The 20,399-nt window shown below is 41.0% G+C and overlaps 2 protein-coding genes across 2 annotated transcripts; both read right to left on the bottom strand.

The window, feature by feature from the left end:
* Positions 1 to 2,288: 2,288 nt before the first annotated feature.
* Positions 2,289 to 5,529, bottom strand: LOC118938134 (zinc finger protein 568-like). Its single transcript, XM_036939851.1, has 2 exons — positions 4,924 to 5,529; positions 2,289 to 2,943 (listed from the first exon to the last, which is right to left on the bottom strand). The coding sequence occupies exons 1-2, from the start codon at positions 5,327 to 5,329 to the stop codon at positions 2,345 to 2,347; spliced, it is 1,005 nt and encodes a 334-aa protein (XP_036795746.1). The 5' UTR covers positions 5,330 to 5,529; the 3' UTR covers positions 2,289 to 2,344.
* Positions 5,530 to 9,905: 4,376 nt separating this feature from the next.
* Positions 9,906 to 19,128, bottom strand: LOC110500806 (zinc finger protein 180-like). Its single transcript, XM_036939834.1, has 2 exons — positions 18,387 to 19,128; positions 9,906 to 11,603 (listed from the first exon to the last, which is right to left on the bottom strand). Exons 1-2 carry the CDS (start codon positions 18,745 to 18,747, stop codon positions 10,546 to 10,548), a joined length of 1,419 nt encoding a protein of 472 aa, XP_036795729.1. The 5' UTR covers positions 18,748 to 19,128; the 3' UTR covers positions 9,906 to 10,545.
* Positions 19,129 to 20,399: the final 1,271 nt, after the last annotated feature.

Raw genomic sequence — 20,399 nt, forward strand, 5'->3', positions numbered from 1 at the left:
CCAAATGCTCGTATTTCTGTGTGTTTATTATAATTAAGTCTATGATTTGATAGAGCAGTCTGACTGAGCAGTGGTAGGTAGCAGTAGGCTCATAAGCATTCATTCAAACAGCACTTAGCACTGTTTATGACTTCAAGCCTATCAATTCCAGAGATTAGGCTGGCAATACTAAAGTGCCTGTAAGAATATCCAATAGTTAAAGGTATATGAAATACAAATTGTATAGAGAGAAATAGTCAACCCGTCATAATTTCTATAACTACAACATAAAACTTCTTACATGGGAATATTGAAGACTCATGTTAAAAGGAACCATCACATGCTCTCATGTTCTGAGCAAGGAACTGAAACGTTAGCTTTCTTACATGGCACATATTGCACTTTTACATTCTTCTCCAACACTGTGTTTTTACATTATTTAAAACATATTGAACATTTTTCATTATTTATTTGAGACCAAATTGATTTTACGTGTCATTATTACAAATATAATATATATAAAAAAAATTAAAGAAATCGGACGATTTAATCGGTATCTGCTTTTTTTGTTCCTCCAATAATCGGTAGCGACGTTGAAAAATCATAAATCGGTCAACCTGTATTTTTCAGTCATGTCAAATCTCATGTATCCTATGGAGAGGAGAAGGGTAACGGTCAATGTTTCAGTCACTGATACGGTTGTATAGCCGTGGATTGGGGTGAGGAATGTGGGCCGAGGTCAGACGAAGTGAGAAGGAACAGTCAACACTTAAGTTCCTGCCTAGCAACAGAGATGTAATTGGCTGTCCAGAGGTGAGGAATGTGGGCCGAGGTCAGATGAAATGTGAAGGAACAGTCACCACTTAAGTTCCTGCCTTGCAACAGAGATGTAATTGGTCTGTCCAGAGGTGAGGAATGTGGGCCGAGGTCAGATGAAGTGAGAAGGAACAGTCACCACTTAAGTTCCTGCCTTGCAACAGAGATGTAATTGGTCTGTCCAGAGGTGAGGAATGTGGGCCGAGGTCAGATGAAGTGAGAAGGAACAGTCACCACTTAAGTTCCTGCCTTGCAACAGAGATGTAATTGGCTGTCCAGAGGTGCAAGGAGGCCAAAGGTCCAGCTGGAAGAAGAGTGTAATTATATGTGCCTCTGTGTAAACAGCTGTTTGACCCAGTGGGTAAATAAACTTGGTTTGAGCTTTTTGACTAGTTCTCCGTTTGTTTGTTTTTCCCTCCGTTTGTCAGAACACTAGAACGCTAGTGAACAATACGCCAGCAGCTCATTTGAGTAAGCTATAGGAATTTTGTATGCAGGCTAACATTTCCCATAATATATTTACTTACTTGAATAGGTTCTCCCACTGCCTCCGTTCTCTGGAGTCCTTAGGAAAAAAATGAAATAATGGGCAGTCTTCCCGAAGTTTTCCGGTGATCGCGAAACACAGCCAGTCGTGATGGGAGGACTTCTAACGGGCTGACTGGTGTTCCAACATGGCGCCTGGTGCGGTTGCTAGGTGATTTGTGACGCAAACGCAAGCCCTCTTTATGTAGATGTGTAAAACACCGTGCCGTGTTTGCAAACATCGCCGCACGAGGGCAATGCAATGGGCGTCTACTTTGAAGAATCCAAAATATAACATATGTTACTATACTGTGGTACTATATAGACTAGAGTCCTGTTACTATACTGTATAGACTAGAGTTTAGTTACTATACTGTGGTACTGTATAGACTAGAGTCCTGTTACTATACTGTGGTACTGTATAGACTAGAGTCCTGTTACTACACTGTGGTACTGTATTGACTAGAGTCCTGTTACTATACTGTGGTACTGTATAGACTAGAGTCCTGTTACTATACTGTGGTACTGTATAGACTAGAGTCCTGTTACTATACTGTGGTACTGTATAGACTAGAGTCATGTTACTATACTGTGGTACTGTATAGACTAGACTCCTGTTACTATACTGTGGTACTGTATAGACTAGACTCCTGTTACTATACTGTGGTACTGTATAGACTAGAGTCCTGTCCAGGGGAAGTACTTGTACATCAAGCTTCCTCACACTACAGAAACAGGAAATAGGCTTCTGTTACTTTGAGCCATTTTGGACAAGATATGCCATGTGCAAGGCTATGTACCTACTTATATAATTTACATTTAGCAATATCCAAATAACATAATGAACAACAGAGGGTTTATATTGTATCAAATTAATCAAAGCTCAAAGAAAACGAAGTACACATCTACAAATATTTAATCTGATTTGATGTCTCGAGATGAAAAAACAGGCCTATTTTTTTGAATTATTTAATTTAAACAATATGATTTAATTTGGCATGAACATAAAACACAAATTCTCAGGTCAAAAACACAAGTCAGAACACAGCCTCTCTATTCTCTCATGTGATTTCAGGTCCTCTGCCCGGGAAAATGTCTTTCCACAATTAGAGCAGTGGTATGTCTTCTCCTGTGTATGTATCCTCTGATGTGATTTCAGGCTCGCTAACTGAGTAAAACTCCTTCCACAGTGGGAGCATTGGTAGGGATTTTCTCCTGTGTGTATTCTCTCATGCCTTTTCAGGCCTTCTAACCACCTAAAACTATTTTCACAGTGGGAACAGCGGTAGGGCTTTTCTCCTGTGTGTATTCTCTCATGCCTTTTCAGGCCTTGTAACCACCTAAATGTCATTCCACATTGGGAGCAGTGGTAAGGCTTCTCTTCAGAGTGTGTTCTCTTGTGTATTTTCAGGTTCTCTAACTCTTTAAAACTCTTTTCACACTGGGAGCATTGAAAAGCATTTTCTCCTGTGTGTATCCTCTCATGCTCTTTTAGGTTCCGTGAATTAGTAAAACTCTTTCCACGGTGGGAGCAGTGGTGTGGTCTTGCTGGTATGGACGTCTCTGGCTCTGGTTCCCCTAAAGGACTCTTCTCGCTGTCAGAGTGAGAGTCTGGTCTCTCTCCTGCCAAAGACAGAGCATTTAGTTAAATACTAAACAAAGACCTAAATGAAATCGCCACATCATAAAACTGTCTTCCTATGAGGTTTAATTTAGACTGGGCCCCTCAATAACCTGAGGCCAGAACTGCAACGCTGCTGGGTTGTTCATGCTCAACAGTTTCCCCTGTGTTTCAAGAATGGTCCACCACCCAAAGGACATCCAGTCAATTTGACATTCACATTTTAGTGATTTAGCAGACGCTCTTATCCAGAGCCACTACAGTAGTGAGTCATTTAGCAGACACTCTTATCCAGAGACACTACAGTAGTGAGTCATTTAGCAGACACGCTTATCCAGAGACACTACAGTAGTGAGCCATTTAGCAGACTCTCTTATCCAGAGACACTACAGTAGTGAGTCATTTAGCAGACTCTCTTATCCAGAGCCACTACAGTAGTGAGTCATTTAGCAGACTCTCTTATCCAGAGCCACTACAGTAGTGAGTCATTTAGCAGACACTCTTATCCAGAGCCACTACAGTAGTGAGTCATTTAGCAGACACTCTTATCCAGAGACACTACAGTAGTAAGTCATTTAGCAGACTCTCTTATCCAGAGAAACTACAGTAGTGGGTCATTTAGCAGACACTCTTATCCAGAGACACTACAGTAGTGAGTCATTTAGCAGACACTCTTATCCAGAGACACTACAGTAGTGAGCCATTTAGCAGACTCTCTTATCCAGAGCCACTACAGTAGTGAGTCATTTAGCAGACTCTCTTATCCAGAGCCACTACAGTAGTGAGTCATTTAGCAGACACTCTTATCCAGAGCCACTACAGTAGTGAGTCATTTAGCAGACACGCTTATCCAGAGACACTACAGTAGTGAGCCATTTAGCAGACTCTCTTATCCAGAGAAACTACAGTAGTGGGTCATTTAGCAGACACTCTTATCCAGAGACACTACAGTAGTGAGTCATTTAGCAGACTCTCTTATCCAGAGCCACTTACAGTTAGTGCATTCATAGCTAGGTGGGACTACCACATATCACAAGTATTCGAAGTACACTTTTCCTCGATAAAGTAGCTATCAACAAAGTCAGGGGAGGGGTTGGGGTGTCAAGCGCAATTGTGTTGGTTCAGGATTTATAAAATAATTATAATACATTTGGGGATGAGGAATATTATTATTATTGTTTGTTTGTTGTACTTTTTACACATTTTTCTCCCCAATTTTGTGATATCCAATTGGTAGTTACAGTCTTGTCCCATCACTGCAACTCCCGTATGGACTCGGGAGAAGCTAAAGTTCGAGAGCCACGCGTCCTCCGAAACACGACCCTGCCAAAGCCGCTTAACCCGGAATGCAGCTGCACCAATGTGTCGGAGGAAAAACACCGTTCAACTGGCGACCAGAGTCAGCATGCAGGCGCCCGGGTCCACCACAAGGAGTCGCTAGAGCACCATGGGACAAGAAAATCCTGGCTGGCCAAACTCTCCCCTTACCCGGACGACGCCGGGCCAATTGTGCGGCGTCGTCATGGGTCTCCCGGTGACACAGTCTGGGATCGAACCCGGGGCTCTAGTGATGCCTCAAGCACTGCAATGCCTTAGACCGCTGCTCCACTAAGGGCCTATGCTAAATAATTTACAACCGTTGTCTGCCCAGTTGATAATGACTCGCTGAAACTACATACAATGCCTTCAGAAAGTATTCACATCCCTTGACTTATTACACACAAAAAAAATGTGTAGCTACATCTCAGACTGCTATGGAATGTTGAGTGGAAGCTTTCCTTCATGTGGAATGACTAGCTAGTTTAGTCCAGGGCTGGACGGAATGGAAGGTATAAGGTCTGATGTGATTGGGTGCTGCTAAAATTGATTCATAGTTTTGGTTGGTTGGTGCAGCATTGTAATTCTATGGTTGCGCGTCCTTACTAAATATTGACAGGAGCGCTACAACAACAAAAAACACCGCTGTTTAACATGGTACTTACTGTATGTACCGGTGCTCATCAGATCTCCAGCCTGCTCTTCCTCTTCTTCCAATGTGACCGTCATCTCCGTCACGCCAAAACAGTCTTCCTCTTCTTTCACTGCGACAGTCATCTCCGTCACGCCAAAACAGTCTTCCTCTTCTTTCACTGCTACAGTCATCTCCATCACACCAAAACAGTCTTCCTCTTCTTTCACTGCGACAGGCATCTCCGTCACGCCAAAACAGTCTTCCTCTTCTTTCACTACGACAGTCATCTCCCCCTCTTCAACCCCCAAAACTCCATCCTCCTCTTCTTTCACAGTAACATCATCCTCTTCTTCTTTCACTCTGTAAGCTTCTTCCTCTTTTTCTTTCACTGGTACAGCCTCCTCTTCCTCCTCTTTTAAGAGAGTTCCTTTCTCCATCCAACAGACCTCCTCTTTAGCAGGGGGGGAGTAGCTTCGTGAACTAATGGTCAGGGATGTTAGCTAGCTAGTTAGCATTAGCGACTAGACTAGTGCTAACTTAACCAGCCAGCTAGCTGAATAACAACGTCAATATGACATTACATGGGGTAACTGAGTGTGTTCTTTTTACGCATATAAGTGTTTTCAAAACATAGCGGCAAATAAACAACGAACCAAAGAACTTGAATGTTCCGACGTTGTTGTCCAGCGAGCTACCGAGGTGGCTGCAGTTGTTGAAGAAGCGTTCCGTCCACTAGATTATACGTCACAGTAGCAGCGTGGCCTGAAAGACACATATCGCCATCTGCTGTCTGGAGTGGGTAAAGCAGTTGAGTAAAATGTTTTTTGGGGGGGGAAATGTTTCTCGACTATTAAATAATATACCGTATCAACAACACAACCAGTCTTATACAATGGATGGGGTGAAAATTTACATCTGAACTGAGCTTTTCGTCTATTCTGTGGCAGTACACTGGAACTGAAGTAGTTAGCCAATATCAGTGTGGTTTTCAGAGCACAAACAGAAATATAACACAAGGCCAAGTAATTTTATACACATGAATTAGATAGTTACGATTAACTAGTGAAGCGACAATGTACATTCACATAAAACAGTCCAATGTTGCAGTTAGTTAACAAGCTAGCTAGCTGGTTAGCTAATATGAACTATGCACGGCTGTAACACAATCAAAACAAGTCATCAAAAACATAGCACTTGCATACATATCTACAACTAAAGGAACATTTCACTTTATACCTAGTCAGATATATTATCTAACTAAGTGTTGTGTCTTTGGCTATGCCGGATTAAGTGATATGACACGCTATTCTATAAAATCCTTTCTCTGTAATTAATATCACCTGATTGAGCTAATCATGTATATGTAATTAGCTAGAAAGTCGGGGCACCACGAAATAATATTTATAGAGCAGTTATCTTCCGAATGAACTCTTAAAGACCTAGTAATATTTTACATCAATAGCAGTCAATATTAATCGTCACTTTATTTCAGTCTCATTTGAAAGTTGTAAATTCTTGGTTATCTTCACGAACCCTGGCTAACAAGTTGAATCAGCACTACAAATTTGGGTTTAATTATTTATTTACCAAATACCTAACTAATCACACAGAAATACATATACACAGAATGAATCATACCTTGATTACAAATTATGTCATAAAGGAAAACGTCCCTAGCAGACGGAACAGATATGACAGCTGGTTACACAAAGAAAGGTGGGCTGGGTTTGAGTGAAAGAGCGGGAAGACTGAAGAACAAAGGGAGAAGCGATGTCTCTATCAGGCCATAGGCAACTACTCTATCGTAAATACAGAATCTTATGCATTCTAAATGACCGCCCATTTGGAAAAGGAAATATTTTATCTGAGCTGCGCTTCGGTAGGTTGGTCGTAGATGCTGTTCGTGTTGGCCAACAGAGATCTTCCTGTCCTCGGAAGAATGTCTCTGGCGGTAAATTGGATACGTTGTAGTAACGTCGTTGTGTGGTAGACAGGTTACTCTGTCTGTTCTTTCCTAGCCCACGTTTGCAGCTGCTGTTACTAACTCAACGGCTAGGAGGTATCACTTCTGTAGCGAATAAGAGTTCAAAGTTCATACCATTCGCAACCAAAGCTCACGCTGAGGTTGGCTTCATTCTGTAGTTATTATCTGAACCCTTCTGGACATCGGATCGTCATCGTAATGTACCCGGAACAGGAGGTTATATTGTCGTCAAGGCTTTATATAGGAAGGGTTAGGAGGGCGTGTCTCATAATTTATAACCAATGTCTCTTCACGTGGGCGGGACACTGAGTCGGGCCTAATTCACTCATGAAAACCCAATTCTCACATTTTAGAAGCTAAAATCACATTTCATCCCCTCACAAATAATTTCATATTCAAACATTTAAATTGCACAACAATTCCATGTGAATCTGATACTATAATGTGTAGACTTTCCACTGTACAAGTTATGTCACCTTATCATTGATGAGAATGTCTCAGATGACTTAATATTCCTTAAGTACCAACTGGTTGTATTACCAAAATATGTTTAATTTCCCCCCACCTTCTGATGTTCCCAGAATCTCTATGTTAACCAAGGGATTTTCAAATGTCACATCAGTTGGGTAGAGAGAGGAAAAAGGGGGGAGAGGTATTTATGACTGTCATAAACCTACCCCCAGGCCAGCATCATGACAAAGGTTATGTCTTACCGTCTCAGCAGAATAAAGGCTAATTATGGGTCGGTTTTGAATCACTGTTAACTCCCTTAGATTTCCCTACACACAGTAGAGAGAACAGAGGTTCACTCTCTCCTCTTGGCCCGGAGTCTATTACTGCTGCTGGGTCAGGCTGTTTGAATCACTGTTAACTCCCTTAGATTTCCCTACACACAGTAGAGGGAACAGAGGTTCACTCTCTCCTCTTGGCCCGGAGTCTATTACTGCTGCTGGGTCAGGTCGTTTGAATCACTGTTAACTCCCTTAGATTTCCCTACACACAGTAGAGGGAACAGAGGTTCACTCTCTCCTCTTGGCCCGGAGTCTATTACTGCTGCTGGGTCAGGTCGTTTGAATCACTTTAACTCCCTTTGTTCTCTCTACTGTGATGTAGGAAAATCTGAGGTTCTCCTCTTGGCCCGGACTCCATTACTCCATTACTGCTGCTGGGTCGTTTGCCATGTCTTCTGCCATTTCTGTAAACTACCAACGATGATTACTTATGTAACCATGGTTATGTGAGCTATTGGATCACTCCAATATGGTGTCCTTACTCTCGGCAGGATACATTCCAAGTACAGGATGGCAACAACAACTGCCCGAGTTACACCAGGAACGCACCATCCCTCTAACAGTGCTCAGACTGTCCGCAACAGGGTGAGAAAGGCTAGACAGAGGGCCTGCAGGCCTGTTGTAAGGCAGGTCCTCACCAGACATCACCTGCAACTACGTCGCCTATGGGCACAAACCCACCGTTGCTGGACCAGACAGGACTGACATCCTCCTCCCTCATGTGGTACCCTTCCTGCAGGCTCATCCTGACATGACCCTCCAGCATGACAATGCCCCCAGCCATACTGCTCATTCTGTGTGTGATTTCCTGCAAGACAGGAATGTCAGTGTTCTGCCATGGCCAGAGAAGAGCCCGGATCTCAATCCCATTGAGCACGTCTGGGACTTGTTGGAGGGATCGGAGGGTGAGGGCTAGGGCCATTCCCCCCCAGAAATGTCAGGGAACTTGCAGGTGCCTTGGTGGAAGAGTGGGGTAACATCTCACAGCAAGAACTGGCAAATATGGTGCAGTCCATGAAGAGGAGATGCACTGCAGTACTTAATGCAGCTGGTGGCCACACCGGATAATGACTGTGACTTTTGATTTGGACCCCCTTTTTTCAGGGACACATTATTGCATTTTCTGTTAGTCACATTTCTGTGGAACTTGTTCAGTTGTTGAATCTTGTTATGTTCATACAAACATTTACACATGTTAAGTTTGCTGAAAAATAAACGCAGTTGACAGTGAGAGGACGTTTTTTTTTTTTTTGCTGAGTTTTGCTGCACTACCCCGGCACTGAATTGGTTAATATGTTACAATCAAATCATGTTTTATTTATACAGCACATTTCAGACATGAATGTAATGACTTCACAGGAAAAGACTAATAAAAAACACAAACATAATAAAACCTGAGAGACTAATGAGCATTCTAAGAAAATGGCATTGAATAAAATAGTAAGACCAGACAGGACTGACATCCTTTCAGGTTGAAATGTATGAACATTTGAACATCTTGGCCATGTTCTGTTATAAAAATCCACCCCGCACAGCCAGAAGAGGACTGGCCACCCCTCATAGCCTGGTTCCTCTCTAGGTTTCTTCCTAGGTTGTGGCCTTTCTAGGGAGTTTTTCCTAGCCACCGTGCTTCTACACCTGCATTGCTTGCTGTTTGTGGTTTTAGGCTGGGTTTCTGTACAGCACTTTGAGATATCAGCTGATGTAAGAAGGGCTATATAAATAAATTTGATTTCATTTGAGTAAGAATAAGATACGATAGATATCCAGTCCAAAATATATTGTACCAAGAAATAGTCAGTTGGTTGCATAAATAATTGTGATTACTATGTCACATGTTACATTACATTGACATTATGATCAAAACCAAATGATCTCCAATATGTATTGGAGAACTTAATGGTTAACGTTACATGAATTGAAAATGTTATGAAATATTCAATATCAAAACCAAATGTACACCCCTTTGTTAATATGTGTTGGCAATACTTCACTTCATGGTGAGGCATGGAATAATAAAACATGTATATTTTTTCAGGCTGAATGTTTGAAATATGAGGTGATTTGAGACATGCTTCTTCAGTAGTGGAATAAAGACAATTAGCATATTTACAAACAGAAATGCAGCTGACAAAGTACAAATCAGTTAACCCACTGTTCCTGGGCCGTCATTGAAAATAAACATTTGTTCTTAACTGACCTGCCTAGTTAAATAAAGGTTGAATAAATACATAAAAAAAAAAAAAACAAGCATCTAAAACACTTGTTTTGACAACTGGCAATAAATCACTGATATCTATTAGGGGGGAAATCAGGTTGTACGTGCTGTTGAAACTAACAAAAAAAACATGGAAATTGGAGATATATTTTACTTCACTGGTTAGAGGACAACCTGCAGAAGACAGTCAGCTACATTTTGGAGTGACGCGTTGAAATTTCGGGGTTTCCCCAAAACGAAGAGAAACAGTACACATATTTAGCATCACTCACATCAATATCACGTTGAAATCAATTGCACAAGAGGGGGAGATGAGGTTGCACGACCTGATAAAACTAACAGCTCAAAAAAACACACGGAATCTGGGAATAATGTGTACATCCCTGGTTAGAGGACAACATGTAGAAGACAGCTAGCTACAATTTGAAGTGTTGCATTTTGATTCAAGTGGGTTGCCAATGCAGTAAGTGTAACACAACACGTTTTCTTGGTAATCACAAATAGGACTTTCATTTCAGAGCCTGGAATTTTCCCCTGATGAGGCTAATATCCACATCACACTGAAATCAATAGAACAGGGGCAAAATATTAGGGTTCTACATTATTGTCACATTATTAATTAAAATACGCCTTCTACATTGCGACATTATTTCATTGAAATCATGAAACAAGTCCTTCATGTATTTTCTGATGTTTGATCAGAGATCTTTTATCAGAGTATCTCTTCCCACATTGATCACAGCTAAAGGATTTTTCTCCTGTGTGTTTTTTCAGATGTAGCATCAGGCAGCTTGAGCGAATAAAACTCTTCCCACATTGCTTACAGCTATGAGGCCTCTCTCCAGTGTGTGTTCTCTGGTGTGATAGTAATGTATATAATTTTGAAAAGATCTTTCCACATTCAGAGCAGCTATAAGGTTTCTCTCCAGTGTGAATTCTCTGGTGTGATTGTAATGTATATAATTTTGAGAAGGTCTTCCCACACTCAGAGCAGCAGTGAGGTTTCTCTCCAGTGTGTATTCTCAGGTGTGCTATCAGGTTGCTTGATTGAGCAAAACTCTTCCCACATTGATTACACCTATAAGGTTTCTCTCCTGTGTGTGTTCTCTGGTGTGATTTAAAATTTCCTGAGATAGAAAAACTCTTTCCACAGTCAGAGCAGTGGTAAGCTTTCTCTCCTGTGTGTATTCTCTGGTGTATAGTCAGATGGCTAGATGAAACAAAACTCTTACCACATTGATCACAGCTATAATATTTCTCTCCTGTGTGTGTTCTCTGGTGTATTGTCAGACGGCTAGATGAAACAAAACTTTTCCCACATTGATTACAGCAATAAGGTTTCTCTCCTGTGTGTGTTCTCTGGTGTATAGTCAGAGAGCTCGATGTAACAAAACTCTTTTTACATTGATTACAGCTATACGGTTTCTCTCCTGTGTGTGTTCTCTGGTGTATAGTCAGACAGCCAGATGTAACAAAACTCTTCCCACATTGATCGCAGCTGAAAGGTTTCTCTCCAGTGTGAATTCTCTGGTGTGATTGTAATGTATATAATCTTGAAAAGGTCTTCCCACAGTCAGAGCAGCGTTGAGATTTATTCTCTGTGGATCTCTGCTGGTGTTGTTTGAGGGTTTCTGATGTGGAGAGACTCTTCTTTGCCTCGTCAGCTTCATGATGTTGTTGAGGCTCCCCAGAGGATCCACAATAGTCACGTCTCTCTCCTGTGTGAACGACAAAGTCAGGCAGATGGTTAAAGGCCACAACAGCAGAAATCCACTGTTTATTTGAGCTAAAAGGTGATGCCCATGCCCATGATGTTGTGCAACAATTTACGTCTGTAATGACATTTAAATGCTGTGATAAACTTATTTGACAATTGTCTTGAGACAAATCTGCCCTGATTCAAGCCTTTCTGAAGCACCCCCAGATCATCACCAATCTTCCACAAAATGTCAGTGGGTGCGAGACACTGTGGCTTGTAGGCCTCTCCAGGTCTTGCACCCACTGTGAAATTTGGTGGAGGATTGGTGATGATCTGGGGGTGCTTCAGCAAGGCTGGAATCAGGGCAGATGTGTCTTTGTGAAGGACGCATGAATCAAGCCACGTACAAGGTCGTCCTGGAAGAAAACTTGCTTCCTTCTGATCTGACAATGTTCACCAAAACTCTTGAGGATTGTTTTTTTCCAGCAGGACAATAATGCTCCATGTCACACAGCCAGGTCAATCAAGGTGTGGATGGAGGACCACCAGCTCAAGACCCTCTCATGGCCCAATCTCCATACCTGAACCCTCTAATATCATCCCTCTCACCAACACGTACAGCACCAAAAAAGTACCACTTATCAGTTGATTATGGACTAACAGTCTAACAGTTTGAAGGACACAACTGATGTTATTCTAGTTAAACAGTGAGAGACTAGTTGAGTTTCATACTGGGGCTAAATGGCTAATGTAATGATGCATTAAGCCATGTATATAATAATATATATATATAGTACCAGTAAAACGTTTGGACACACTCATTTAAGGGCTTTTTAATGATTTTTTTTTTTTTAAACTATTTTCTACATTGTAGAAGACATCAAAACTATGAAATAACACATGTGGAAACATATAGTAAATAAAAGTATTAAATCAAAATAGATTTTATATTTTAGATTATTCAAAGTAGCCACCCTTTGCCTTTCACGACAGCTTTGCACACTCTTGGTATTCTCTCAACCAGCTTCACCTGGAATGCTCTTCCAACGGTCTTGAAAGAGTTCCCACATATGCTGAGCACTTGTTGGCTGCTTTTCCTTCACTCTGCAGTCCAGCTCATCCCAAACCATCTCAATTGGGTTGAGGTCGGGTGATTGTGGAGGCCAGGTCATCTGATGCAGCACTCCATCACTCTCCTTCTTGGTCAAATAGCCCTTACACAGCCAAGAGGTGTGTTGGGTCATTGTTGTGTTGCGCAAACCAGATGGGATGGCATATCCCTTCAGAATGCTGGTAAAGTGTGCCTTGAATTCTAAATAAATCACAGATAGTGTCACCAGCAAAGCACCCCCACACCATCACATCTCCTCCTCCATGCTTCACGGTGGGAACCACACATGAGAAGATCATCCATTCACCTACTCTGTGTCTCACAAAGACACAGCGATTGGAACCAAAAATCGCAAATTTGGACTCATCAGACCAAAACATAGATTTTCACCGGTCTAATGTCCATTGCTCGTGTCTCTTAGACCAGCAGGTCTCTTCTTATTATTGGTGTCCATTAGAAGTGAATTCATAAATTCATCCATGAAGGCCTGATTCACGTAGTGAAATCAAATGGAATTAAAAATCTCCAATTCGGACCCAAAGGACAGATTTCCACCAGTCTAAGGTCCAGTGTTTCTTGGCCCAAGCAAGTCTCTTCTTCTTATTGGTGTCCTTTAGTAGTGGTTTCTTTGCAGCAACTCGACCATGAAGGCCTGATTCACACAGTCTCACAGTTTATGTTGAGATGTGTCTGTTATTTGAACTCTTAAGCATTAATTTGTGCTGCAATTTCTGAGACTGGTAACTCTAATGAACTTATCTTCGTTTCCGGTGGCGGATCTCGTGAGAGCCAGTTTCATCATAGATCATGATGGAATGTTGTTTCTCTTTGCTTATTTGAGCTGTTCTTGCCATATTGACTTGGTCTTTCACTAAATAGGCCTATCTTCTGTATACCACCCCTACCTTGTCACAACACAACTGATTGGCTCAAACACATTAAGAAGGAAATAAATTCCACAAATTAGCTTTTAACAAGGCACACCTGTTAATTGACATGCATTCCAGATGACTACCTCATGAAGCTGGTTGAGAGAATAACAAGAGTGCACAAAGCATCATCAAGGCAAAGGATGGCAACTTTGAAGAATCTCAGATATATTTAGATTTGTTTAACACTTTTTTTGGTTACTACATGATTCCATTTGTTTTATTTCATAGTTTTGATGTCTTCACTATTATTCTACAACGTAGTGGTTTATCTATATATATTCTACATGGAGAAAATAGTAAAAAAAAAAAAAAAAAACTGAACTGAGTAGGTGTGTCCAAACTTTTGACTGGTATATGTCGATTGCTTCAGACCAGACAGTCATAGTGTTGATGTCTTCACTATTATTCTACGTGGAGAAAATAGTTTTTTTAATAAAGAAAAACCCCTGAACTGAGTAGGTGTGTCCAAACTTTTGATTGGTCGATTGCTCTGGACGCCCAGAAGACCAGACAAGACTGGTCTGAAGGTAGTTTGGTACCAGTCTAATAAATTAATGGAAGTCTACAGTACATATAAGTTGTTTGGTGCCTAAAAAAACAGGTTTAATATGTAAAATAAAATTGTTAGTTTTTTTGGTTATTCATTGTTAAGCCTACAAAGTGTTTAAACTTTCGGTCTGGTAGACATTAGGCGTATGGTGTATATATATATTCAGTTGAAGTTGAAGTTAACATACACCTTAGCCAACTACATTTAAACTCAGTTTTTCACAATTCCTGACGTTTATTTCCCTGTTTTGGGTCAGTTAGGAATCACCACTTTATTTTTAAAATGTGAAATGTCAGAATAATAGTAAAGATAATTATTTATTTCATATTTTATTTCTTTCATCACATTCCCAGTGGGTCAGAAGTTTACATACACTCAAGTAGTATTAGGTAGCATTGCATTTAAATTGTTTAACTTGGGTCAAACATTTCGTGTAGCCTTCCACAATAGGTTGGGTGAATTTTGGCCCATTCCTCCTGACAGAGCTGGTGTAACTGAGTCGGGTTTGTAGGCCTCCTTGCTCGCTCACGCTTTGTCAGTTCTGCCCACACATTTTCTATGGAATTGAGGTCAGGGCTTTGCGATGGCCACTCCAATACCTTGACTTTGTTGTCCTTAAGCCATTTTGCCACAACTTTGGAAGTATGCTTGGGGTCATTGTCCATTTGGAAGACCCATTTGTGACCAAGCTTTAACTTCCTGACTGATGTCTTGAGATGTTGCTTCAATATATCCACATAAATTTCCTACCTCATGATGCCATCTATTTTGTGAAGTGCACCAGTCCCTCCTGCAGCAAAGCACCCCCACAACATGATGCTGCCACCCCCGTGCTTCACGGTTGGGATGGTGTTCTTCGGCTTGCAAGCCTCCCCCTTTCTCCTCCAAACATAACGATGGTCCGTTCTATTTGGTTTTCATCAGACCCGAGGACATTTCTCCAAAAAGTACAATCTTTGTCCCCATGTGCAGTTGCAAACCGTAGTCTGGCTTTTTTTATGGCGGTTTTAGAGCAGTGGCTTCTTCCTTGCCGAGTCGCCTTTCAGCTTATGTTGATATAGGACTCGTTTTACTGTGTATATAGATACTTTTGTACCCGTTTCCTCCAGCATCTTCACAAGGTCCTTTGCTGTTGTTCTGGGATTGATTTTAACTTTTTGCACCAAAATACGTTCATCCCTAGGAGAAAGAACGCTTCTCTTTCCGTAGCAGTATGACGGTTGCGTGGTCCCACAGTGTTTATATTTGCGTACTATTTGTACAGATGAACGTGGTACCTTCAGGCGTTTGGAAATTGCTCCCAAGGATGAACCAGACTTGTGGAGGTCCACAATTTTTTTTCTGAGGTCTTGGCAGATTTCTTTTGATTTTCCATGATGTCAAGCAGAGGCACTGGGTTTGAAGGTAGGCCTTGAAATACATCCACAGGTACACCTCCAATTGACTCAAATGATGTCAATTAGCCTATCAGAAGCTTCTAAAGCATGACATCATTTTCTGGAATTTTCCAAGCTGTTTAAAGGCACAGTCAACTTAGTGCATGTAAACTTCTGGCCCACTGGAATTGTGATACAGTGAATTATAAGTGAACTAATCTGTCTGTAAAGAATTGTTGGGAAAAATGACTTGCGTCATGCACAAAGTAGATGTCCTTACCGACATGCCAAAACTATAGTTTGTTAACAAGAAATTTGTGGAGTGGTTGAAAAACGAGTTTTAATGATTCCAACCTAAGTGTGTGTAAACTTCCGACTTCAACTGTATATATGATACAGCACACTGGCTGGTTTGTGTGTGGATCTGGGAAGAAGGATGTGTCTGTGGCAATCCACTGATGTTTTGTGTGCAGCACATTGGCAATGCTTGCTGGGACTTGTAGTGCAGCGCATCGCGGCGGTATGGAAGCAGGCCAAACTGAATTGACAACCCAAATAACTGCGCGGGTCGGATAGAAATGTGTCACGGGTCGGATTGGGCCTGCGGGCCTTGTGTTTGACACGCGCTCTAGATAGTCTGTTACCCCAGTCATCTGTAATAATTATAATTCACAGACAGTGATGATGTCATCTCACGGGGACTTACATCTTGCTGCAAGTCTCTTTCAGGACATCCACCTCTCCCTGGGAGAACTGCAAACTGTTCTTTAAGGTCTTGAACCTCTCTGGTCAGATCGGCCATTCTTTTGTTAGTTCAATCCACCAGTATTTGGACAAAGGCTCTTGAAGCTATTTTCCTGTTGCTGTAACCAATGCTTGTAGACATATGTTTGTTGATGTAAAAGATCACGTACCTGTCATAGTTAAACATCGTCCTCTACATTCCTCCAAACCTTCTTTAACATTGGGCGGCATGATGGATGCGACGTAGACTAACGCTGGTACACCGCACTATTCCAGCAGGCACAGCTCGTAAAGCCGATGGAAACCGCAACAAACAGCAGCGATTTAAATATCCACAAGCACAGGACTGAGGTTAACCGCGTCACGGGATCCAAATTAAACAGGCTAAGTAAACAAAAATGTTTTAAAAGGAAAAAACTTTCAAAACTTTTCAAACGACTAACACCCGTCTTACAGACTGTTGACCAATCGAGTTCACCTTGCTGCGTCACGTGGTTGCTAAGCTAATAGTCACGAAATCCCTTCTAAAAACCAGTCAAGAAAAATCAGCCTATTTTCCTCGAAAGTACATAATGTCACGATTGCAAAGCTTTACTATATTACAGAGGAGTTAATTATCACACATCTCTGAAAATATGTTGTGCTTCTTGTTCACGTAGGCTAATTCATGCTAATGTTATTTAGCATGTTATTTAGAATGTTATTTAGAATGTTATTTAGAATGTTATTTAGAGTGTTATTTAGAATGTTATTTAGAATGTTATTTAGAGTGTTATTTAGAGTGTTATTTAGAGTGTTATTTAGAGTGTAATCTATAATGGTGCTGCATTGGAGAGCAGACGTTTTAAGGACTCCTGACCAATTGTGGTATTTTGTGTTTAAAAAAAATATGTATATATATTACACTGATCATAACTTTTTTTTGGTACATAATGTTTCCACCATCATTTCCTATGACCAAAGAGAGCTTATAGACATCAGAACAGTTTTCACTAACCTTGATTTGGATGAAGACTTCTACAACAGCCTATCGACCTACCACTCGGGCTCAGCCCTTATAGCCATCCTGAAGAATATAACTTATAAATGCCTCAACTGTTTCAGCCGTATTACCCCACCAGAAACCAAAACATAAGCTCGTATAACACCACTGTTTGTAAATTAACACTATATAGCCTCGGAATCTTGTTAAAACTATCATTATGACATCATGGATTAATTCTAGAATATACTATATATCCTAGAAACCTGGTTAAACTATCATTATGACATCATGGATTAATTCTAGAATATACTATATATCCTAGAAACCTGGTTAAACTATCATTATGACATCATGGATGAATTCTAGAATATACTATATAGCCTAGAAAACTGGTTAAATTATCATTTTGACCTCATGGATGGCCAGTCCTTGTATTCATAGTGTAGTGAATTCAGGGATTCAGAGGCCCTGAGCGAGAGTCAAACATGGGTCCAGCGACTGTCAAGCCAACACCTTATAACTGTTATGCCAAGATGTCTGAACTTCTTGACGAGGTTGCTACAATAACTTTCTCTATGAATTTGAGAGTGGTTACATTTCTCCAGCCCCCATCCCTCAGTTGTTTACCAAACCAAGTCTCAGGGCAGCATTTTGTTGCTATTTAAAACCTAGGTTGTCCTTTTTTTTTATCAACCAATCTGCAGTTCAAACAATAACAAAGTTGTCATTCCACCACTGTTTTGGTAATAAAATGATGGATGGTGCTGGAGAAATGTAACTACTCTCAAATTCATAGACAGACCTATGGATGAAAGGATTGACCATCAATGATATCAACATTATAGTTTTAACCATGTTGAGGCTATAGTGTTGATTTACATTGTTTCTAAACATTAGAGTAAAAAAAAGCTTATTCTGGGTTCTGATGGGGTACAACAGTTGAACTCAGAGCATGAAGCATGTGTTATATTCTTCAAGAATGAATGGCTAGAAATAAATCATTTAAAAGTCTCAATACGGATGTAGCAATTGCAGATTGTCCCTTAAACACCAAACACCACATCAGTTCAACAACTGTGCCTCTGTTGTTAAGACAGTACTTACTAGTGTTAATCAGGGAACGGTTTCTCAAAACCATCGTATTGCTAAGTTCATCGTTAGAACCATTGGATGCCTTAAGATGCATTAGGGAAACTGGGCCCAGATATCCCGTTTCCTCCTCCTTTTTCGATGTGACAGTCACCTCCTCCTCCTCCAATCCAAAAACTGCATCCTCCTCTTCTTTTACTGTATCATCTTCCTCATCTTTCACTCCGAACACATCTTCTTCTTTCACTGAAACGTAGTTCTCTTCTTCTTTCACGGTAACAGCCTCCTCTTCTTCCTCCTCTTTCACGAGAGCTTCTTTCTCCGTCCAGCAGACCTCCTCTTCTTTATCAGGAGGAGAGTAGCTTAGTGAACTCATGGTTGGGGATGTTAGATAGCTAGGCTAGTGCTAACTTAAGAAGCCAGCTAGCTGACTAATAACAACAACGTAAATATGACATTAAATTGGATAACTAACTAGACAACAGAAGTGGGTTTAAAACACAGTGGCTCTACGGAAGCATCTAAAGCTTTATCGGTTCGTCTATTTTGTCTAGCAAGCTACGGAGGTGTCTGACTAACTGTTGCTGCTGTTGAAAGAAGTGTTCCGTCCACTAGATTATACGTCACACCAGCAGCATCGCCTTAAAGTCTCAGACCGCCATCTGCTGACTGGAGTGGGTAACGCAGTCGAGTAAAAATGTATATTTTATCTTCAGATAACAAGTTAAAGTGTAGGAAGAGTTTTTACTCACCAGTGTAACAATACAGTGTGGTTAAATACTTAGTAAGCTAGTTGTAGTCACGATATGGTTACCTATAAGTACAAACAGTTATGTTTTTTTGCGTTATTACATATTTATTAACTTATTTCCGGATATCTTCTAAACTACCCACAATACACTATTTTTCAACGTCATATTGATTTACTCTGTGCTACCGAGGTCGTATGCTGACGCTGGCAATCTGTGATATCCTTTGGATGTATCATTTCAGAATGTCAGTGTACTAGCTAGTACACAGTGCAGGTTTTAATCACGAACAGAGGGACTGCCTAAGTGCCAAATGATCCATGGTAGATTTAAAAACAGCACAATTCTGCGGTTCTGGTGAGAACTGGCAAAATGTTTCACAACCTCATCCATGTTGACGGGAGCGTGTCCTCCTTGACTCAACACGGAGAATTCTGAGCTGACTTAACCTGTCTTCAACCATTGTTGTCCTAAGGTGGGTTTTAATCCGTTTTAAAGCTGAGAAGCTTCTCTCGCAAGAAGCACTGCTGACTGGTGTAACAACATAAATCTTACAGAGTCAAAATGGGAGACCTTTTTAAAAGGTTCTAGAAACACAACAAAGTCAAGGAGAGGAGACGGTCTGTCCCTTCCACTTTTCTCTCTCCTATCGAGAAGCCGCTTGGTTTTGATGAACCTCGTGTTTTGAGTTCCTCTAAATCTGACTCAAAGGTCTGAGCAAAGGCAAAACAGAGGCTCCTCATTCAAGAATGTTGTCCTCTATCTCACAATTCTTCTTTGAAAAACACCTCTGCAGCTCAGTGGTGAGACTGTCGAGCACCTGATAAAATAAAAGCTCTTTTGGAAGCTCTCACCATCCCTTTGGTCACTATGTTTCTGTCCTACGGGGCTCATCATCAATGAGTTGTGAAATCACAAGCTTGTTTTAGCCTGTCTTTTATACACTGTTTGTACACTTATTTTTGCAGTGCTCTGCAATCTCTTCAACCTCCTTCCATAGTTCTCCATAGTAACCCTCACTTCTATAGTCCTGTAATGTGTCTGTAAGGGCACCTACTAGATCCACAGCCCTTGCTAGTTCAAGAGAGCTTGATTGGAGCATGTCAGAAAGACATTTGGCATCACCAAGCACTTTACAAAAAGGTAACCAAAAGGTAACCAAAAGGTAACCAAAAGGAAACCAAAAGGAAACCAAAAGGAAACCAAAAGGTAACCAAAAGGAAACCAAAAGGAAACCAAAAGGTAACCAAAAGGAAACCAAAAGGAAACCAAAAGGAAA

Source organism: Oncorhynchus mykiss, chromosome 13 (assembly GCF_013265735.2).
Source record: "Oncorhynchus mykiss isolate Arlee chromosome 13, USDA_OmykA_1.1, whole genome shotgun sequence".
NCBI classification, from domain to species: domain Eukaryota; kingdom Metazoa; phylum Chordata; class Actinopteri; order Salmoniformes; family Salmonidae; genus Oncorhynchus; species Oncorhynchus mykiss.